Source organism: Panulirus ornatus, chromosome 9 (assembly GCF_036320965.1).
Source record: "Panulirus ornatus isolate Po-2019 chromosome 9, ASM3632096v1, whole genome shotgun sequence".
Lineage (NCBI taxonomy): Eukaryota > Metazoa > Arthropoda > Malacostraca > Decapoda > Palinuridae > Panulirus > Panulirus ornatus.
Window position 1 is genome coordinate 52425696 of NC_092232.1, and position 21410 is coordinate 52447105.

The following is a 21410-nucleotide window of genomic DNA, read 5'->3' on the forward strand; positions in this document are numbered from 1 at the left end:
ATAATACAGGAAATATTAGGGGAAAATAGCATGCCTGCCACCGACCCCACGTATTTCATCTGCTGACCATAAATATTTGGAATATCATGGGGGAGAAACCTGGACTCTCTCTCTCTCTCTCTCTCTCTCTCTCTCTCTAAGTAAGGCGGAGTGCCACAGCATCCTAGAGTCTCCATAGCACAATAGAATGAGAGATACACCCTGGGAAACCCTACAATACCAGGTCTTTTATCAAGGCAGCTTGGTCACAGACCGAGCTACGGGGGTGGAGCGAACACATCTCCGGAGGTCTGGAAACAGTACACTTGAGGTACACAGTACACCTGAGGTACACAGTACACCACACGACCACATCCATGAACACGTAACGGTCTATGGCTACCATCACCACAACACAACACCCATCACCATACCACACACACCATACCACACACACACATTAGCTACGATCACCGCACTTTTTACTATCACTAGACGATACTCAAGTCGACCATCACTCTACACCCAACACCACCACATTTAACCACCATCACTCTACACCCAACACTACCACACTTAACCACCGTCACTCTACACCCAACACTACCACACTTAACCACCATCACTCTATATCCAACACCACGACACTTAACCATCACTTAACTACACTCATCACCAACACAGTTTATGAAACCCAACCATAACCACACTTGACCCGCCACATTAACGTATCCACCACTTATACTTAACCCATCACTACACTTTACACTACGCTTTACCCATCCCAATACAACGGCCGCCCATCACGACACTATATCCACTTAAACCATCACTAAACGACATTCGTTACCACACTTTACGCATCATTACAACCACTTCGACACATTCTTTACTCATCATTACAACCACTTCTACACATCTTTTTTACTCATCATTACAACCACCACCACACTATTATACTCATCATTACAACCACCACCACACTTAACCCATCACCACAAAACCATCATCGCCACACTCTCTTCATCACTTCACTACACCCATCACCCCCAACATTACACTCGCTACCTCCACACAACAGGAGAACGAGGGGCCACGCTGACACACGATACATCTTCATTAAACTCCGCCACCATAAAAAAAAAGTCGTCCCCCCCAAAAAAAATTTAAACTTGGCAGGGAAAACACCGTCCTATTTCAGAGAGGGGGGGGGGGGGGAAACTTTAGCGAACTAAATATTTCAACTGAAAATAAATTCTATTGCCGAAAATTTGTCAGGGTGTCGGGCAGTGGCATGGGGCAGCCGCCTACGGCCGGGCAACACAACGGCACTGGGTGTGTGTGTGAGTGTGTGTGTGTGTGTGTGTGTGTGTGTGTACGTGTACACCCTGCTGAGACACCCCTCCCTACCACACACATACACACACACACACACACACACACACCCTGAACGAACGAATGACTACTACACTAAGTGTACTCAGCTGGGAAAGAACTTACTGTGTGTACTCAGGCGGGCATAAAAAAAGAAAAAGAAAAAAAAGAGTCCGCGCCTTCACACACTGTGTATATACACTAGACACGACAAACTGTGCAATGTAGACAATACCACATCGGGTCCACGTAACTAATATCAAACACGCCAGTGCACAAAGAGGATATCACCACACTGGGATATACATGAAGTGAGCAAAACGCCAGTAGCCTATACTATGTGGACGAGTTGAATCACCATATCAATCTAGCCACAGACACTGGGGCTGGGGCAACACACACTAGGCAACTTGAGTGTGTAGATGTATATGGTACATGTACATGACACAGAAACCGCTGGCTATCAATCCTGTGTCCTAGCTGGTGTACTTGACCTGCTACTTTTGAGGAAGACGTAGCTCCACACGCAACAGACAGACAGACCACGGGAGCAACATAAAATGTTAGCTAAATACCAAAAATGTGGAGGCAAAAGGAGGTTCTCCAGTCGTTTATCCAACACACATCAGATACCGTGGCTCCTCTAGCTCCTCCGCCATCATGCGATGTAGAGTAAGCGAGCATGAACCGTAGCGTTACGGCCTTGATATGCTTGTAGACTGAGGCAACAGCTGGTAGCATGCTGGTATGACCTTCTGGCCGCCATCTGTCGTCTTCACTACCCGTCAGACCCCAGGCAAGAGTTCACAGAACCTACAGCTATATAATGAACGGATCGGGAACTCACACGCCATCAAGAGGTGATCAAAATATCCCATTTTCTCCAGATCTAAAAGTACTTGGTCATCCGTCTTCAGGGAACCAACACACCTTAACATCTGTCATGTATCGTGAAGACTGTTACTTTAGTCATTGAAGAAGCATTACATGTCTAATGGACAAAGAACATGTAAGTCTAAAATTGAAGCAGTAAGACTGCGCTAACATACCACCCGTTGGGATGACACGGTGTGGTCACACACGACAAGACCAGCAGAAGATGTTGTTATCAGAATGAGACAAGAAATCTAAGAGCGCTTGAGTACGGCACTACGACCCTTGAGCATAAAAGCGGTAGCCTTGGACGGCCTATGTAGTCCTTAACCTGACCCCTGAGGATCAGGTCTTATACCCATAGGTCGCACTTGTCGAGCTCTCAACAGGTTGCACAGAAGGACATAGAACAGCAGCGAGACACACACACACACACACACACACATACACACACACACTCAAGTCAATATCAAATTTCCATCCCAGGCAGACACGACAACTGGCCAGCTGACGCAGGAGCAGCCAAGGGCGGCCAGGACCAGGGGGCCAAGTCAGGAACTGCCACCACCTCCCCCCCCCACCCTCTCGACCCCTCCCTACCGTCCAACCTGCACTATCACTCAGAGCCTTGGGGGAGGGGGAGGGGGTGTCCTCACCGCCCCACCACAAGCCAACATAATTATGCACCTGTTTCTCCAGGGGAATTCCCCCGGTCCACCTGACCTTCACCGCTAACAGGGTTTCCCTAAAACCCTTTTAGCACGACGGCACGACCTTTTTGAGCTCGATGGAACGAGGTAAAGTCGACGGTTCGACCCTTTAAAACATGGCGTTACAAGCCTGGAGTATTGATGGCCTGGCCTTCAACCACACCCTCGAAGGGTGATAATCGCCGACGCCCCTGCACCATCTGCCGCTCACGCATCATACCAGTATCAGGAACAACTCTCCCTCATTCCATTTAAGGTGTGGCGTCGCTGTTGAAGGGAGGGCAAAGAAAACAGAAGCAAAGCTGAGGGTGAGGGTGATATCCTGAGGCAGGGAGGTGCTGGAGGGTGCGGTTGGCCTCCTGGACAGCAGCGGCCGCTTCCCAGATGGTGCTGGGCCGCGCCTCGCCACCGCCGGCGGGGCCTCAAACACCACATTCCTCGCCCTCAGGGTTGTGTGTGTGTGTGTGTGTGTGTGTGTGTGTGTGTGTGTGTGTGTGTGTGTGTGCACGCCACAGTTGCATCTACCGTCCAGAGCCACTCCCATCGGCTCAGAATAAAGAATTACAGCCAGGTCTGGCTGGGGGTCACACAGACACGAAGAGATTTGCATATTTGTTTCCAAAACATTTTCAAGCTAGACCCGGAGGTATATCATTTCTCATCATCACGGTCGGACAACCTCACACCTCAAGCCTCAGCCATGTACTTGATGACTTCAATCTTCACAGACTTAAAGTCCGGGGCGTCCTGACAGATGGGTGGATAAAGGATGGTGGCAGGACCCATCGAACCGTCTGTCCTCTCCGAGTACTCTCGCCAGTACCTTAGGTCTCCTTGTGAGCTTCTGTCTCACGGGCAAACGTTACGAGCAGAACCCTATGATGCCGCCAGCCTGGTGCCACAGTCTATCCTCCACAAAATCACTAACCCAAGATCGCGCAGGTCGTCAACACTGAACAGGATGACATCGTCCGTCAAAGAAAATATGGCCAAGAAACATCAAAAGTTTCCACAAGGGGATGGCAGCCACGACACGAGGAGATTGGGTAAACTGCGAGATCACAGACTCGGCCAAAATCCTTTTCTGGAAGTTGAGGGAAAATGTTTAAAGATGACAGACTCCTGGATAACCAACGTCAGAAATTTCTCTTGAGCCTTCAGCTTCACCACCTGGAGCTGCTACACTACTCACACACACACACACACAACGGTTTCCGACCGACTCCCTTCTGTCAAGAATGGCCGCGAACCACAGCTAACGGATTATAAGCTGACGAAATTCTTAGTACTCGGCCATCCTGAGAATTGCAATCATCACAAGGGGAAGGTTAGAAAAAAACTAACCACACACTCACACACGCACACCCGTATCTAGAGCCTGGAGGCCGACGGCCGCTCTCTACCTGAGCGCAATGATGTTGGTTGATGCGATCATCTGAGCACTAACACTCGCACACATTACTGCCCTTACCACCTGCTCCAGACAGATGCTCGCTCATTACACAGCAGCCGGAGCAGCGCGCCTCGGGTCCTCCATCACCGCCGCGCTCACTTGTGCCAGTGATACAAGCTCAAACCCGACAGTGCAGATGTTAGGGAGGAGTGTTAGAGTGAGGAGGATGGGAGGCCGTGGACATAACTCCCTCACACTACACAAGCAGAGTTAGCATGGGAGGGCACCAGATGACGAACGGTGGCCCTAGACGTGCGATAAAGAGTTCCTTAGGAAACACGACGAGCGATGGATCGTTCGCTCGGCCATAAGACGTGCGACTATGCGACGGGCTCGCTGGGCTATACGAAGGGTTTGCTAGGCCACAAGACTTAAGACAAAGGTTTCAGTGGGCAGTAAGTCGTGCGACGAAGAATTAGCTGAACCACACTGACCGTCCTTAATGCCTCCGAACGTCACCCATCAACCGTAAACACATATCCCGCGGGGCACTGCCTACCCCTCAAGTCACAGACAGGACTCTGGGCCTTCCACTTGCTTCCCACAGGAAGCAGGTGACTGTAAATCGAACAGGGATGGTAGCATTGCTTGTATTCGAGAAACAAACCCTCCCTAAATAGTTCCAGGTACAAGAAATACTGTTCGCTGATGGAAGCAGCATAAGATATTAATATAGCTCACTGCAGGATGTATCATAGAGTAAGAATACTGCCCACTCCTGGAAGTATCACAACGGATTAATAATGCTCACGTCTGCAAGTATTATGACGTGTCAAAACTGCTCACTGTTCGAAGCGTTGTAATGCATTAGTGCTGGTCACTGCTGGGAGTACCGTAGTACTATGTCAATAATGCTCACTGTTCTATCATAACGTATCAATACTACTCACTGTTGTAGCAAATAGAATCAGCACTCATCACTGCTGGATGTACTATAACACGTCGATACTGCTCACTGCTGTAAATATCATATCAACTTATCAATATCTTTCAATACGGCCTATATCTTTTTCATTAGTGCCCGTTCTCACGGCCATCTGTATCATCTTACATGGTCATGATCACCCATAACTTCAAAGGCTTGTTTAATGGACACTAAGCCACGCTAGGTTTTGAAAAAAGTCCACTCTGGGATAAAGACAGACTCGAAGTGCGCGGTGCGACCCCTAAGCAAGACGGTACGACTCGAGCAAGACGGTACGACTCTTGAGCAAGACGGTACGACCCTTAAACAAGACGGCATGATGTGAACAAGACGGTACGACCCCTATGCAAAACGGCATGGTCTGAGCAAGACGGTACGACCCCTAAACAAGACGGTATGACTTAAGCAAGTCGGTTCGACCCTCGAGCACGGCGGTATGACTTGAGCAAGACGGTGCGAGGCTTGAGTATAAGTGAGATCATGCAGGTCACATGAATCACCTCATCCATGACCTGACGGGTCACTGGCAGGTACAACGATACTAACATGTTACCGAGATCCGCGTCTTGCAGGAAACTGGTCCGTCATGCAAGGATCAATCACAGGTCGCATGACAGGTCACCGGTACATCAGACACATGTAAGGTAGAAGGTCAAGGGCCTCAAACACTACATTCCTCGCCCTCAGGGTTGTGTGTGTGTGCACCACAGTTGCATCTACCGTCCACAGCCACTCCCATCTGCTTAGAATAAAGAATTACAGCCAGGTCTGGCTTGCCCCGACCGGGACCCGGGAGTCCTATACTCCCCCAGCAGAGCGACCCACATCACGGCAGCGGCGGACATCACGGGTGCATTACTGGCACCGCGTGGGACACTGTGGGCACCGTCACCAAGGTCGGGTTCACCCAGCATTCACCTCGGGCACCGGAACATCACGGGTAAGTACCGGTAAGCTGTCTTTGGTGACGGCCCTGGGCAATTATGGTAATGCGGGCGGTATTTTTGCCGCCGAGTGACCCAGCCGGCGGATGGTTGGCCCGACGGCGGCCCAGGTCCGGTCACTACCACCAGCCAGCGGCTCTTTTGCCACGAATGGCGGTGGTGCTTCCTGCCGTGGATGAAGGATGGGAGGAGAGGCGTTTGGCGGCCTGCGGTGACCAGGGGCTCATGTCCGGGAAGCATTCGAGTACGTGGCTACATAACATCCTTCCAGCCGCAGTTTTTTTAAGTGATGCAACAGAACCTCTTGTTTCCTCGTGCCCATCCAGCAGGACATTGCTCCTCTCCCAGCTCGGTCTCCCTCATCCTCAACTACCTGCCCTCACTCTCATCATCGGCTACGTCAGCCTGACCCCTCCATCATCTATAACTCAGATCGATCACTTAATAAACCGTTCGGATCGCTTCCACCCTCCACCATCAGTGCCAGGATCACTGCTCACCAGCACCAGTACGGGGAGGCACCAGTCAGGAGAGAATTGGGATGAGGCTGAGGGAATGTCATGGTACTGGGGCGTTTGGCATGGGAGGCGCTTCTGATGGGAGCACGCACATATCGCATGAGCGAGAGCGAACATGCTGACGGAGGAGAAGCCGAGATCAACTGACAGAGGAGAAGCAGAAACACACATGATGCCACTAAGAACATGCCAACTTTCTTTCAAGGACTCATCAATGCTACTTAGACGGTGACACGAACCAAAATTCTCCAGCTACTGTCCGGTGATCAGTTTTTCCTGCTTCATCCTCACACACCCCGGATGTCCTGCCCCAATCTGCAGCGAGGCCTCCAACAGTCACCACGCCCCACCAAACCCCGGCAGGGACCCTCCTCAACACACCAGATGTACTCTTCATCTTTCCACGGACATGGACGATCAGACTCATCAGTAGCAGCTTTTGACAGTGTCACACGGTCATTCCCGTTTTCCCTAAGATAGGACACCACGTAACACCCGCCATACAGGCCTGTCCTCCCTATGATGGAGCACCACTTAGCACCCGGCACAACCGCAGCGCCAAGACGCCAGACGGTACGAGGCACCTGCGCTGATCCAGTTTGTAACTCGATTCAATACAGTTCTGTTGAAACAGGTGAATTACCGAACAGCAACTACACTGCCGACGTATAATTTGCTAAACAAACACTGGGACTCGAGAGCCGTAGCACACACTGGAACACACAAGATTTTCCCGCCATATTCGTGCGTGCCTTGCTGCCGGCAGCACTGGTCCGAGGGGCACCTCCAGTGATTCACCCACCGCCCGGGAGGAGTGAGGGCTGATTTACATGTGATACAGCTGAGGTGTGTTAAGAGTCCTCTTTACCCCAAGAGCGTACGTCCATATTTGCATTGATCTACTATGGGAGTCCCTCGTCGTAGTGAGCGAGTCTTGCTCGTATGGAAGGGAGAATTTAAATCAGTGTGGCCACTGCCGCGCCGCGAGAGCAGCACGCGTTGCGGTGTATGACGCTGACAGCTCCGGGAACCTGCGCGACTAAAAGCTCCTAGTACTGTTGCAGCCAGACTCGTGTGAAGATGGGAGGAGGTAGATGATGAGGGAACTGACCCGGGCACTCGGAGGACGAATGATTCTGCAGTACACGTCCAGGAAACCACCCGTTCAAAGCTGTCGAGGGAGCTGGGGGCAGTTTAACCCACGTACGACCACCACATATCCGACATTCGTTGTGGTCTTCGCTCGCGTCAACTCAACATAACTCCCGACGTAATGAAAACGAGTCTGAAGTTAGGCTAATCAAAGGCCGCAGAGAACGTGAGATGGGTCTGTAAACAACTTAAAGCCTCTTCCAATCCAGTGACAGTCGATCAGGGTTATTTGTTCGTTGATTTTCATGCCCACTTTTTAGTTTTAGAAGACTCTTTTTTTGAAGAAACACCGCTGCTCTGTGATCTAATATTGCTTCTCTTCTGTATGATGCAACGCATCTTATTATTTTGTGTTCCTGTGAGCCAGTGTTTCCTCAAATATTTCTGATCACGACAATAAATACAATCCTTTGCCAGCCTGATGACCCATAGAACTGTTGAATGTAGTTTTAATTGTTTATTATTTTGATATGTAGTGTTCATTAGTTTCATTCATACTGAATTAATCTGGATAACAAAAACTGAATTTATCTTAGCAACTTTTTCATCTGGCAAAATGGAAGGCATAATTTTTTATAAAACGAACGTGCTTTTTTTTTTCAGCTGTTACTCATGATGCTGCTTCATGCTATCATGATGCTGCTTCATGCTATCATGATGCTGCTTCATGCTATCATGATGCTGCTTCATGCTATCATGATGCTGCTTCATGCTATCATGATGCTGCTTCATGCTATCATGATGTTGCTTCATGCTATCATAATGCTGCTGTATTCCTGGAGTGAACTCTTTTGTGTTCTGGTTTACCGTCGATAAATTTTACGCGAAAAAATTATTTTCAGTAACTTTTGTCCACATTTCCATAATTCCTTATAATTCCCCAGTTTCATTATGTAATTCCGATGGTAATATTTCATAACTTTGGCCCAAACTATTTGTTTTCCCTCCCTCGAGACCTTACCGCAACCCTTGTGAACATTCTTGCCATCCTCGTGTATGTACCTCAAAGGAGGTGAAGCTTGTTTCTGATGAATTAACAAACTCAGTTAGCCACTGCAAGACCTGACTGAAAGCTGACTAATCCCTCAATGTCTTCAGTAAATGTGTAAATGAGTTCCTGTTGCGTCACTCTATGTATCTGTTGTATATTTACTGCGTATGTTTATTGTCCTTGTCACCATTTATCCTACTCTCAGCCTCTGCAAATCATATTTTTTTTCTCGGTGTGTTTCTTCCCACTGAGAGTATATAAACTTCCTTCGTCTGGGGACGATGGTCGAACCAGGGATGACTGGTCGAATTCTGGCTGGTGGTGGCGCGTCCGCACCTCGTCATTACTTCCTTATTAAAGTCGTGGGTGAGGTAGAGAGCACAGGCGACGGTGATGCTGCACATATAAGGGTTTTCTCCATTGCTGATATCCAGTGGTATTTCCCCTCTCTCCTCTGGTGGGTTCTGGTCTACGATGAAGGGGTGGAAAGTCTTCACTCACCCTTTAAAAGACACGTCTCTCTCTGACTTCATCAGCTTTTTTAAGGGTCACGTCTCCCTATGTCTGAGTTCATCAGCTTTTAAGGGTCACGTCTCTCTATGTCTGAGTTCATCAGCTTTTAAGGGTCACGTCTCTCCGAGTTCATCAGCCTTTAAGGGTCACGTCTCTCTATGCCTGAGTTCATCAGCCTTTAAGGGTCATGTCTGTCTCTGTCTGAGTTCATCAGCCTTTAAGGGTCACGTCTCTCAATGTCTGAGTTCAATCTCTCTGCATCTGTTTGAGAATCTCTTGGGAGATTCTCAAGCATACGATTCTCTCTGTCTCTCGTATATTTACATCTTACGAGTGGCAGGTAAAAATCTTGAAGGATTACAGTCTCAAGCTGGACTTACAGTTGTCTTCAAAGAAAAAAAGAAAAATAGCTTTCAACTGTTGTGTTAATTTCTGTGATTTCAGATCTGGTGGTTTACATGCGCATGCAGTTACTAGGCTCAGGTTTACAGTCAAGTTACAAAAAAAAAAATCCATCAATTCATTTGCCAACTGTTACCAGCCGGGTTGTTATAAGCAGGTCTAATATGATACCCCAACTCCCACACACGTCCTTCTTACTCTGGCACTCGTATATGAATCTTACTTTCGACCTGCTTCCTCAGTGTCTCTGTTACCTTCCACATGGGCTACAGCGAAGGCTGCACGCACTATTTACCTCAATCATAAAACCAGTTATTTGCGCCTGCATAGTTAAAGTGACAATTTGCCGGTTATCCTCTTGGAGTTATCTGTATGCCTTCCAACTTTTACCACACTATTCCGGGAGTTACTGATGTCTTTCGCTCTAATAAAGAGTCTTAAAAGGATCTAATGGTCTGTTGCTGTCTGAATTCTTTTGTATTCCTTCGTTGAGGCACTTCGTCGGTTGTGAACTACATAATCCCTGGACTTTGGTAAATATGAAATATATTGTTTCGTGGTGTTGTCTTGTTTTGGTGGTCGCGATGGCTCTGTTGCCCTAAGAACATGAAGGTCTTCAGTTCCTTCATCCGCCAGCGAGGAACAGCGAAAGGGGCCATCTGCTTCTCTGCTGTTCGCTGATATCTATCATCTCGTTATCTGCTTAAGTTTCCCGTGTTTTAACAGGTGTCTGTGAATGTGGGATATACTGCCATCCTTGCAGTTTGCCTTGGAGTCAGTACCACACAATTCCTACCATGTGCTGGGGTGAATACAAACAATGTGTATATATATTTTTTCCTCTCCCACTTCAGGAAGTTTGCATATATCTGGGTCGTACACGCCACATCTCTCTCCCAACAAGAATTCGTGTGCATCCGCAAATTCGCCCCGTGCCTCTTCGTCATTCTAAACATTCAAATTCTAAACTCTCGCATCAGCTGAGAGAGGGAGAGAGATAGAGAGAAGAGTGGCTTGAGGTTGCACGTGATATAATCTGAGTCAGTGTGGGGCTGGCGGTAGGTGTGATGAAACACATGAAACTGGGAGTCTGTGAAGCCCTGGCCACTTCCTGTGAGCTATGACAATGACACCCGAACTCCTGCCTACCAATGGAGTCCAGCTGGATCAGTGTGGTGCAGTAACCCACTCCAGACGTGGCCCTAGTACCAAATGCAAGGTGGTACGTACACTGCCACTCTTACCAACCATTTCTTCACACTGACGCGCCCAAGTCGATACATTTCCTCCGACTCTTATCAGTGTATCGTTAACACATACTAAATAGAGTCCCTCAGGAAAAATAAACAGAATATATAAATCATGGTCTATAGACTCCAAACCATTCAGGTTCCTTATACCAAAAATTTTAACATTAGGACCATATTTTTCTTGTAAATACAGAGTGCACGACATTCATTTTCTAAAATGCAAAGGGTCTTCCTTGAACATCAAGTGCTGTGAAGGGAAACAGTGTAGTACTCGCAATGGATCTACCTCTGGTTCGGGATGCCAAGACGTTAAACCCCGTGTGGTAATAACAGCGGGTCTACATCTGGTGCTGGGTGCTAGAAAGGTAAACTTCAGTATTCGTGGGTTTACATCTTGTACTGGATACTAGGAGGGCGCAAAATATGAATAAAAGGATAACATTTGGTACAGAGTGCTGAGGGTCAACTATGTGATACTCACAGTGGGTCTACATGTAGCACTGGCTGCTGAAGGTAAACTATGTAATACTTACGATAACTCAAAATGCAGTACAAGGTACTAGGAGGATACACAGTTGGTGGTACTCACGTGTAGCGTGGCGTGCTTGGGTACGGTGCCTGAGTCCTGGGCCCTCACACTGAGCCAGTAGCAAGAGACAGTCTCCCGGTCCAGCCAGGACAAGGTGTAGATGGATCCTGCAAGATAAACATCCTTGGGTCATTATCAGGCAATGACAACACTCCAGGCAAGTTGCCCTTCATCCACATCATATTCAGGACAGAGGTGGCTTATTCTAAAGTTAATCTCCTGACCACGACAGTAAGACTTTTGGGTATGACCCTTAAAGGTCAGGTTAAAGGCCAGGCCATCATACCTATAGGTCGAGGGTCGTACCGTCGTGCTGAACAAGTTAAAGATAGAATTATTCATAGTCGCATCTTACATCACCACCGTAACAATATATAAATGTATTCATGGTCAGTCAGAACAAATAACACAATACATTAATCTAAATAAAAATAACAGAACAGCATGTATATATAAGAATTGGAACCTCCTGTTATTGATCTTATCTCAATCAAGAATCAATCATTAAGACGGTGATTAGCACTAATTACAAGCACTGTACATTTCACAAAGGGTGCGTACGATCCAACAGCGTGTACGTAATTTAATGATGAGAGAAACGGACACACAAGCGCGTATACAGTCTGCCACAATCATCCTAGTTCTGTTGAGCGGCATCAAACGCCCCTAGGGAGAGGTCTGCCCCTGGTCGGCAGGTATAGTGGGCAGCGTGTGTCCGGCCCTGATAACTGACGACGGATTTACCCAGCGAATACAAGCGGCGCTGGACTCAGCTCCTGACACCCTCACGCTCTCCCGGCCTCACTGGCGAGCCTAGCAGGAGGCTCACCACGCCACTGCTGAGAAACGGACGCTCTGGCTTCCTCCAGACACTTGCATCCACATTTCAATTCTCTTTTGTCTTCATAATGTTAATGACACTGAACAACTTTCATTTTACTACGGTGAATAGCAAGCTTCACCAAGGTATTCGTGGATTCTGCAATAGCCTTCTGCTTACTTTCCGTGTCGTCTGCAGGACGCTTCGACCCCCACTTTTCCTGCGTTCTTCGTCTTTTGTCTACTTATATTCCGCCAAGTCTTGGTCGTATTAGTAACGGCCAAGATGGCACAACACCGAAGAAGCCTTGTTTTCGAGTCATGACTTCCCATACATCAGACGAAGCTTAAAAAAAATAAACTTTTCAGTACCTTACACGACACAACCTCCCGGCCATAGGCGAGGAAACGAAGTTGATTGTAGAATGGGACAACTTGTTATATGGCACTAAGGAGCAACCTCCCCACTCCCCGATGCAAGATCTCGAGTGAGTTACAGGAGGAGGGAAGACCTGCCCCACTGGGAGAGCTCGTCAAGCTGGAACACACTCCTGAGCCACCCAGACCACGCTGCCGACGCTGCTATGCTCGCCACATCTTCCTCACTCCTCTCGCTATCTCCTCACAACCAGCAGTGCAGTCTTGGCTCTCTACTTGGCCTTTCGTCCGCTACAAAGTCGCTATTGTACAGCATCGCTGCTCTACATATCAGCCACGACCTTTGTCCCATACGACCCGCCTCTGGTATAACTTCCCGCTTCCTTTGTTCCACCTTTCTCGCCATGCCACTTCCCCCAGTTTCATTACCGCCGCCTCAGGCAGGCGTCTTCAAATCGCGCCTTCTCGTCCGTCAAGATGGTATCGTGTCCGTCCACTATTGTCCCGGCGTGGGGAGGAGTGTCTTCCCCAAGCAGCAGCCTAGCACCACCCAGCCTGATGGTGGTATACTGCCCCAGCTCAAGGAACAATACTAACAAGCCTTATCCTCACTTCATACTGAACTGTCTGTTACGCGGATGGTCCTAAACCTCTTCAACATTCCAGGATAGATAGTCTGGTTGCGAGCAGATACCTTTCCTCGCTAAATATAATAACCTTCCTCCACCGTGACTAATACGCTTGCGTCTGAAGCACGAAACTAATATAACGAAATTACCCATGATGGAGTGTGGGTCCAGGTTTCCTGGATATCCTTCAAAATTCGTGACAAGGCTGAAGAATTAGAAAAACTTTAGTTTTTAATGGATGAAAGTGAATACTCCCTTGAGTCTGTCTATCTGCGAGTAGTCTTAAAACATTCATAAAGAACACGACCACAGTCTGTTACACTTAAGGCGAAGGGAATGCAACACGAGCATCATAATATAATGCAGAAAGAGGATCAACTGATGCCTTGATGTTCTTATTGAAGAGGATCAACTGACGCCTTGATGTTCTTATTGAAGAGGATCAACAGACGCCTTGATGTTCTTATTGCCCGACTCAGGCTGGGCTATAGATACTCATGGGAGGTTGCTCCTCCTGTCGATAATAAACAGACCTAAAGTAATCTCTTCTAACAAAGTTAGTCTCACCCCTGCTGCATACTTGACTGCTGTAAATTAGTGAGTTCAGGGATGATTCTTATCGAGCATTACAAGATACGTGTAAGCGTTTCATCCATGACAATGTTTTATCTCAGATACTGTGCAGTATTCTAACTCTGCTTGTTGTAAATAGTTCAGTTATCATATATCTTAACACACTCCAGTTATTGCAATTCAAAGTCTGTAAATATCATTCATCATGTAAACTTGATTAATGATTAATTTCATACTAACCAATCCTTGCGGGTATTTTTCGTCTCAACGTAACCTGCAACTCAAAACATTAAGGCTCGATCCCATGACCTGTTGTGTTCTCTAGTCTCCACGTTTGCGTCACCCGTCCACAGGATGGCCACGATCGCACAACAGACTCCCGCTCGAGCGGAAAAAAGAGGGAAGGCGGTTCTACAAGAGAGGAAAGCAACGGGTGGAGAAATGATTCGGGTGGAAGAGGGTCGGAAGTCAGAAAACGAAGAGGGAAAACGGACTTGAGTGACAAGCATAGGTGGACAGAGACATTGTGAGAGCAAGGAGACAAGGGGACAGGAGGATGAGGAGGAGGAAGTCCTCTGGTCATGGCGGGAGTGAGGCCGCTGGTCTCCTGGGCCACTGGTCAACAAAGCTGGCAGCAAATTACTTGCCTGGAACATCCAATTATCTGGCCACAGCCTCTACAAGGATTTGTGTGACGTGACGTCGGAAATTGGTTCATTCATTTCTACCATTCATGCCTCTCCACTCCTTCCATTTCGCGAAAATCGCCAAATCTTGGGATCAAAGTGATTTGCTTTGCACTTCGACTAAAGTACTGGAGATGGAGTGTGTTGGAGACCTGCGAACTATGAAGAAGGAGCTCCCCACACCCTAGTTCCTGGGGGTCGACCTAAAACTCAAGCTACACCTCCACACCCACAGCACTACATACACCTTTCTGTCGCTTCCTGACAAGTCGGTCGTAAATGGAAATTTTAATTGCAAATTACGAGGCGGCCAGTCGCCCTCCTTGGCGGGGGGAAATTGACAATGAGCTCCAACTGTGGCTTGACCAACTTCCAAGTTTCTTTCAGAGTTTCAAGTATTTTGTTACCGAACATTTACCTCCATAGACTGTAAATAGACCGTTTGCACGAAGGACGAGATGGACTTCTCTCCAGGGGAAGCAAAATACAGACTTAACGGGTGAAAATGGGCCTAGTCATTTGTTAGAGGGAGGGTGACATGTCGTGGGTGGCAGCAGAGGTCCTGCCTCTATCACACACCGCCAGGCTCTACAAGGAAAAAAAAAAACCTGACGAATAAAATGGGCGGAAAAAATGAATCAATAGGAAGGTATTGGTCGGCTGTGTCAAGATGATAGTACGCTTAGGGTAAGACGAGGTCATCCTAGGGTCGGCATTCCCAGGCCAACCCGGGTGTCATTCAACTCCGAACTTCCCCTCCCTCTCACATGCGTATCATGACCTCACTATACCAAGCCCTGAACACCCTTTATCCCTCCCCTCCACTCAACCACCATCCCAACACACCCCTCGCGATCACCATCTTAACACCCATCCCTCTCAACCACAATCCGCACATTCCTCCCCACAACCACCTTCCTTCAACCATCATTCCATCATCTACCACTCCACCCCATCAACCCTTGCAGGTCATCATCACCCTCAACTCACAACACTATCATTCCAGACACCATCCCAACCTCCCTCACACTGGTGAGGGTGAGGGGTTAGAACAACGGTATGAGGCCCTCATGCCTCTGCCAGGGTCCACGTGCAGTAAAGCCTCATTACCGTAAGTGATGTGTGTTTCCCTGCAGTGCTGGGACCATCTTGTACAAGCTGGCCAGGTGGAGTTAAAGATACACGTCCTTTCCTCCTTTTCTTCTCCCTCTTGCCTCTTCCTCTTCCTTCTCCCTCCCTCCTTCTCTATCTCTCACCTCTCAAATACATTTTGGGCATGAACCGTTCACATACATATATATCAAATTCGACAGTGGTTATTATGCATTATGGAAGGAATCGTGCGGGGAAAATCCACCTATCCATTTAAAAGCAGTCGAACCCACAGTGGAACACGCCAGTCACTGCAACTCATGGCTCATGACGCCAATTAAATCTAAAGTTATTAAACGAAAACATTTTTTGAATATTTTTTTTTGCAAATCTCTTATTTGAAACAAAAAAAAAGGGGGAGGGGGAGGGGTGATCAAGGGGAGAGCCAGATTTAGCTTCAGGTATGACAAAGTTCAAAACAGGAAATCCATTCTGGTTTCCCCTGGTACTTTACGTACCACTCAACGCAAGTTTCCAAGCTGCACTCGAACAGGAAAACTCATTTCTTTTTTTTTTTTTTTTTTCTTTTTAGAAAAGATTGAAAGGAAAACCAAAATGGGAAGAATCCACCAGTTAGCAATCAGAACAAAAACTCGCTTTTAAACTTAATTACGGTGCTGGGGAGAGGGAGGGAAACTGCTCACATGATCCACTTCTTATATTACTGACCACATGAGATCTCCAGCCTCGTCTTCCCAGAAGGCGAGTCACTCCATTCTCCGATGTCGGAATGAGAATCCATATTCCCGTTTTCCCTCAGCCAAGTCACTCCATTTCACGGTGACAAGTTAAAAGAACACCAATTCTCATCTTTCCCACTGCCAAGCCCTTACGTTTCACACTGCGATCTCTCGTGCCCAAGAAACACCGTACCATACCGACGGAGTAGGGCTCCCTAACGCCCAAGCTCTCGCGAGGCCGACCACCTCCGTCCATCGGCGATGGAGTGACACACTCCTCACCAGCCTCAGGCTCCATGCTAACCCGCATCTTTACCGGCACCAGAGGCCAAGATTACCGCGCTCCCTACCGACTACTGCTGAACTACTTGTCCGACTCTTGTCCAGACGCCCCCAGTATTGCCAGCTTTCCCGACCAGGTCACCCCTAATGTGTGCGTCCTTCCTTCTTGGTAAACGTCCGTGTCAAGGTGCGCTAACTAACCTTAGTGGCTAGCTCTTATTATACAAATTTCCCTTTCTTGTGTTCCTGGCCGTCCCTGTGTTGGGACCCCCTTCCTCCTGGCCGCCTCTGTGTTAGTAGCTTCTCCTCCTGGATCATCTCATCCGCCGGTATGCCCTACTCTTGGACCCTCCTCACCTCCGAGCCTCGCCGCGGCTGCCGCTGGCCCCTGATGGTAGGGGCCAGCACGAGGCTGCTGGCTGCACCTCCTTATTGCATCATTTGGTAGGAGTTATGGGGCGGGCGGCCGCACACCCGGGGATAACCCTCACACACACACACACACACACACACACACACACACACACACACTCCTCATCGCCAGTTTTACAACACCGCAGAATTAAAACCCCCCGAGTCTTCTTACTCCGGCCCGGCAAACCTCGGCCGCACCATGATGTCTGCTCACCCTCGCTCAACACTCTCCCCTGCATCCTGACACATACAGCCCTCCGTTCCTCCCTCTCCCATACACCTTTCCCAATTTACGTCCCACAACCCGCCCGTCTTCCACCCTATTTTAAACCTCTTCCTCCCTGTCCTACCCTATCCACACTATTCTTACACCCTACCCTCTAGTTTTGACCCTAGTTCATATCTCCTCCCTTCACCTAATTCCACCCTATTTTTCATTTATGCCGGTAAGCCCGGCAAACTTATTGCGCACACCATGCTCATTCTGTGAGCGGTAGTGCAAAAGGATTACAGAGGTCACAAAGGGTCTTTTCTTAGGAGAGGAAAATATAGGAGATGGCGGTATAGGGACGAGAGGGTATCAAAAGCGAGGAGGGAGGTACGAGGGCTTGTGTTAGAAAAGGGGTGTATAATAAGGGGTGTGTGATATGTGGAAATATACGATATGGAGTAAGGTACAGTGATCATCTACGCGGTGATTTAAAGATAACATGGAAGATGAGTAGCCAGTACAAGTGGGTGTTGTATCAAGGCGGAAGAATAAAGATGAGGTACACGCCATATATAGAGTAAGATTACAGAATGAGGAAGATTATTCGTGAGATAAGGTGGTGCATGGTATGAGGGGCGTTGGTGAATAAGAGGTACATGTATGACACCAAGGTGGAGGATGAACTGTGGCATATGTAGCGGAAGGACGACTATCTGGAGTACAACAAGGAGAAGAAGTAGGGTAAGGAGGAGCTGTGGGGAAGTGGAGTAGTGTACGGAGGGGCGGGAGTTACAGTGGCACACACACCACATCTTGTATGGTACTGCACCACTACCATGAGGTTGTTACAACACGGTACAGTACTACAGGGTTACACTTAAGATACCACCATGCCCGGTACATATGCTGCACCAGGGTTATGACTAAGACTTGTGCTAGTATTAGGGGCATATCAGTCTCCTGTATCAGGGCGGCGTACGCGCCCTACCAATATCTCTCCAGCTCTACCCTTACGGTCCTCAAACTCATTAAAGACCCCGAGATTAATCGTCTGTCTGTAAGAGATTTTCTATCCTCACTGTCTGCACTAAACTCCAATCCTTTTTATTTTTTCTAGTGACCGGCACGGCACGGACAAATATGCCCCAATCAAGGCCAGCTCCGGCGAAAGAAAAATGCTGGAGAGAAGTAGAGGTTAATCAGGACTTTGCAAGTGTTTTCAGACCTGCCTCTTAGAAGAGGAAAGATTTTATGAGGATGGAAAGACAAAAGAAGGACGAGAACTCCACTGCTTAGCCGTTCGAAGAAAGGAGGTGGCATCAGAGCAGCCGGTCTCCACACACAAGTTGTGGGAAGCAGTAGGTACACGCAAGCCACGGGTCCAAACCTAGGAGATGGGACAAATGAAAACAGCTCAAAAGAACAATGGCTGAAATAATACATAACAGAGAGAGAGAGAGAGAGAGAGAGAGAGAGAGAGAGAGAGAGAGAGAGAGAGAGAGAGAGAGAGAGAGAGAGAGAGAAGCAACATGGCGTCCTACAGAAAGGAGAGGTTGAAGAGAGATGATGCTAAAAGAATGAATAAACCTTAATTAGACTTTTGAATGCATTACAGTACTTATGAATTAGCAAAAACTTCCGCTTAAAACGACGAAAATAATTGCCCTCTTGGTCTACCTGCGAGCAGCCTTAACACAATCAATTAGAGAGAACACGAACAAAAGAAATGTCTCGGGTTAAGGCCAGGTGGAACCAACACACGCAGGTCCATCTATCATCAAAGTATCATGCAAGAAGAATCATATAGTTCCACCAACAGGATCAGTAGACACCTTGACACTGTTATCGCCCGACTGGGGTAAAAGATATTCATGGCAGTATGCTCCTCCTGCTAATAATCAACAGACCCTATGTAAACTTCGCCAACAAAGCTACCACTCACACCTCACAACATCTTTCACTTGAGTGTTGTAAATTACAGAGTTCGGAGACAATTCTTACCCAATATCATAAGACATATGAAAGCGTTTCACCCATAGCCATGTTCAATCTCAACCACTCGTGGTCTTGTAACTTTGCTTACTGTGAATGATTCCCCTGTTTATTATCTTCATATATATCCAGTCACTGCTGTTCACTGTCTGTAAACAATTTACTTCACCATGTAAATCGCTCGATGAACCTGGACACGAAAGGATGAGTAATATATACACAAACGAATGACTTTCCACACAACTCCGTTCACCTGGACACGAAAGGAATATGCACATAAACGAATGACTGAGCAGAGTGCGACACTAGGGTGTGGCCACATAAGTGATGCGACTCCCAAAGGCGTCACAGAGAACGAGGCTTTCGGAGTGGCGGCGGCGTGAGGCCCTACCCCGCCCGCCACACATCGCCTGAGGACAAGGTAATTAATTCCTGCCCTGAGTTGCATTCCCTAGCCCGAAGGAGCCGCCCGTGACGGGTTTAAGTCACACCACTGCTGCGCGTCGTGTGACGTACGTTACACGTCTGGCGTCGTAACGCGACGTTAACAGAGGGTCCCCCTTCATGACCGACTTCAGGCCTCCGGGGTCTCATGTCTTATGAACCCCCTGTCACTCCATGACACTGACGTACATGGGGATGTCCTACTCCTGTACCCAGGGACTGCCTGCCTGTGCATCTCATTAACACAACTTACTGGCCCCATAATGCAAATGAGTTGCAGGAGTCTGTTCTCTGACACTCCCAATCTGCTCATCCCTCACGTCTGTGAACTGCTTTATGGTGTGTTGGAGGAGGAGGAGGAGGAGGTAGTGGTGGGGATGGTGCTACAGGTAGCGTGTTGGAGAAGAGGGGGAGTGTTGGTGGTGTTGTGAGTGGCAGTGAGTTCAACGTGGTGGTGTTGGAGATGGAAGTGTTGTGACTGGTGGCGTGTGGAAGGTGGTGGTGTTGGGGGTGATGTTTAGTGTTGGAGATGGTGGTAGTGCTGATAGTGGTAGCTGTTATATGACACGTGTGTTGGTGGTAGTGAAGTAGACGGTTGAGGCTTCAGTACAAGTGGTGGTGGTGATGGTGGCGGCGTCAGCAAGGTCGGTAGTGATGGAGAGTGTGGTAGGGCTGGTGGTGATTATGGTAATGGTAGCGGTTGTTGGGGGGAGGAGGGCGGTGTGTTTCTCCCCATATCAGGAGGCAGGAGGGTGAGGGACTGACTCTGGTAGCTCTCTCTCCTCAGATCTCTCATATGCTGCGTGTGTACTTGTTCTTTTCCTCTATTTCCAGTTATCCTTCGTTCCTCACACTCCTAGGTATCTCTCTCATCATCCTCTCACTCTCCAGCATATCCCTCATCATCCTCACACTCCGCGGCACCTTCCTCATCATCCTCACACTCCAAGGCATCTCCCTCATCATCCTCGTCATACTCATACTCCAAGGCATCTCCCTCATCATCCTCACACTCCCCGGTACCTTCCTCATCGAGTACACACTCCCAGTATCTCCCTCATCCTCCACACACTCTTCGCATCTCATCCTCCACACACTCCTCGCACCTCATCCTCCACACACTCCCCACACCTCATCCTCCACACACTCCCCACACCTCATCCTCCACACACTCCTCGCACCTCATCCTCCACACATTTCCCCCACCTCATCCTCCACACATTCCCCACACCTCATCCTCCACACATTCTCCACACCTCATCCTCCACACACTCACCGCACCTCAGCTATTTGCGGCTCTCATCTGCAGCTGGGGAAATGTAAGAGCAAACTTGGTCCGTACGAGCGATCATAAAATTGAGTGCCAACTTACTCCACAACGGACGGCCCCACTACACCACACCCCTGGGGTGAGAGGCACCCACGCCTGGGGTGGGTGGGGAGTTACCATATCAGGCCGCTAGATGGCCACACTCCA

At 48.4% G+C, this 21410-nt stretch overlaps 1 protein-coding gene across 1 annotated transcript in view; it reads right to left on the reverse strand.

Annotated features, from left to right (window-relative positions):
- Positions 1 to 21410, reverse strand: part of LOC139750068 (fat-like cadherin-related tumor suppressor homolog) — a 791324-nt gene that overhangs the window by 183875 nt on the left and 586039 nt on the right. The window contains 3 exon segments of the mRNA XM_071664403.1: positions 5280 to 5347; positions 6759 to 6919; positions 11674 to 11780. Of these exon segments, the coding sequence (XP_071520504.1) occupies positions 5280 to 5347; positions 6759 to 6919; positions 11674 to 11780 (336 nt within the window).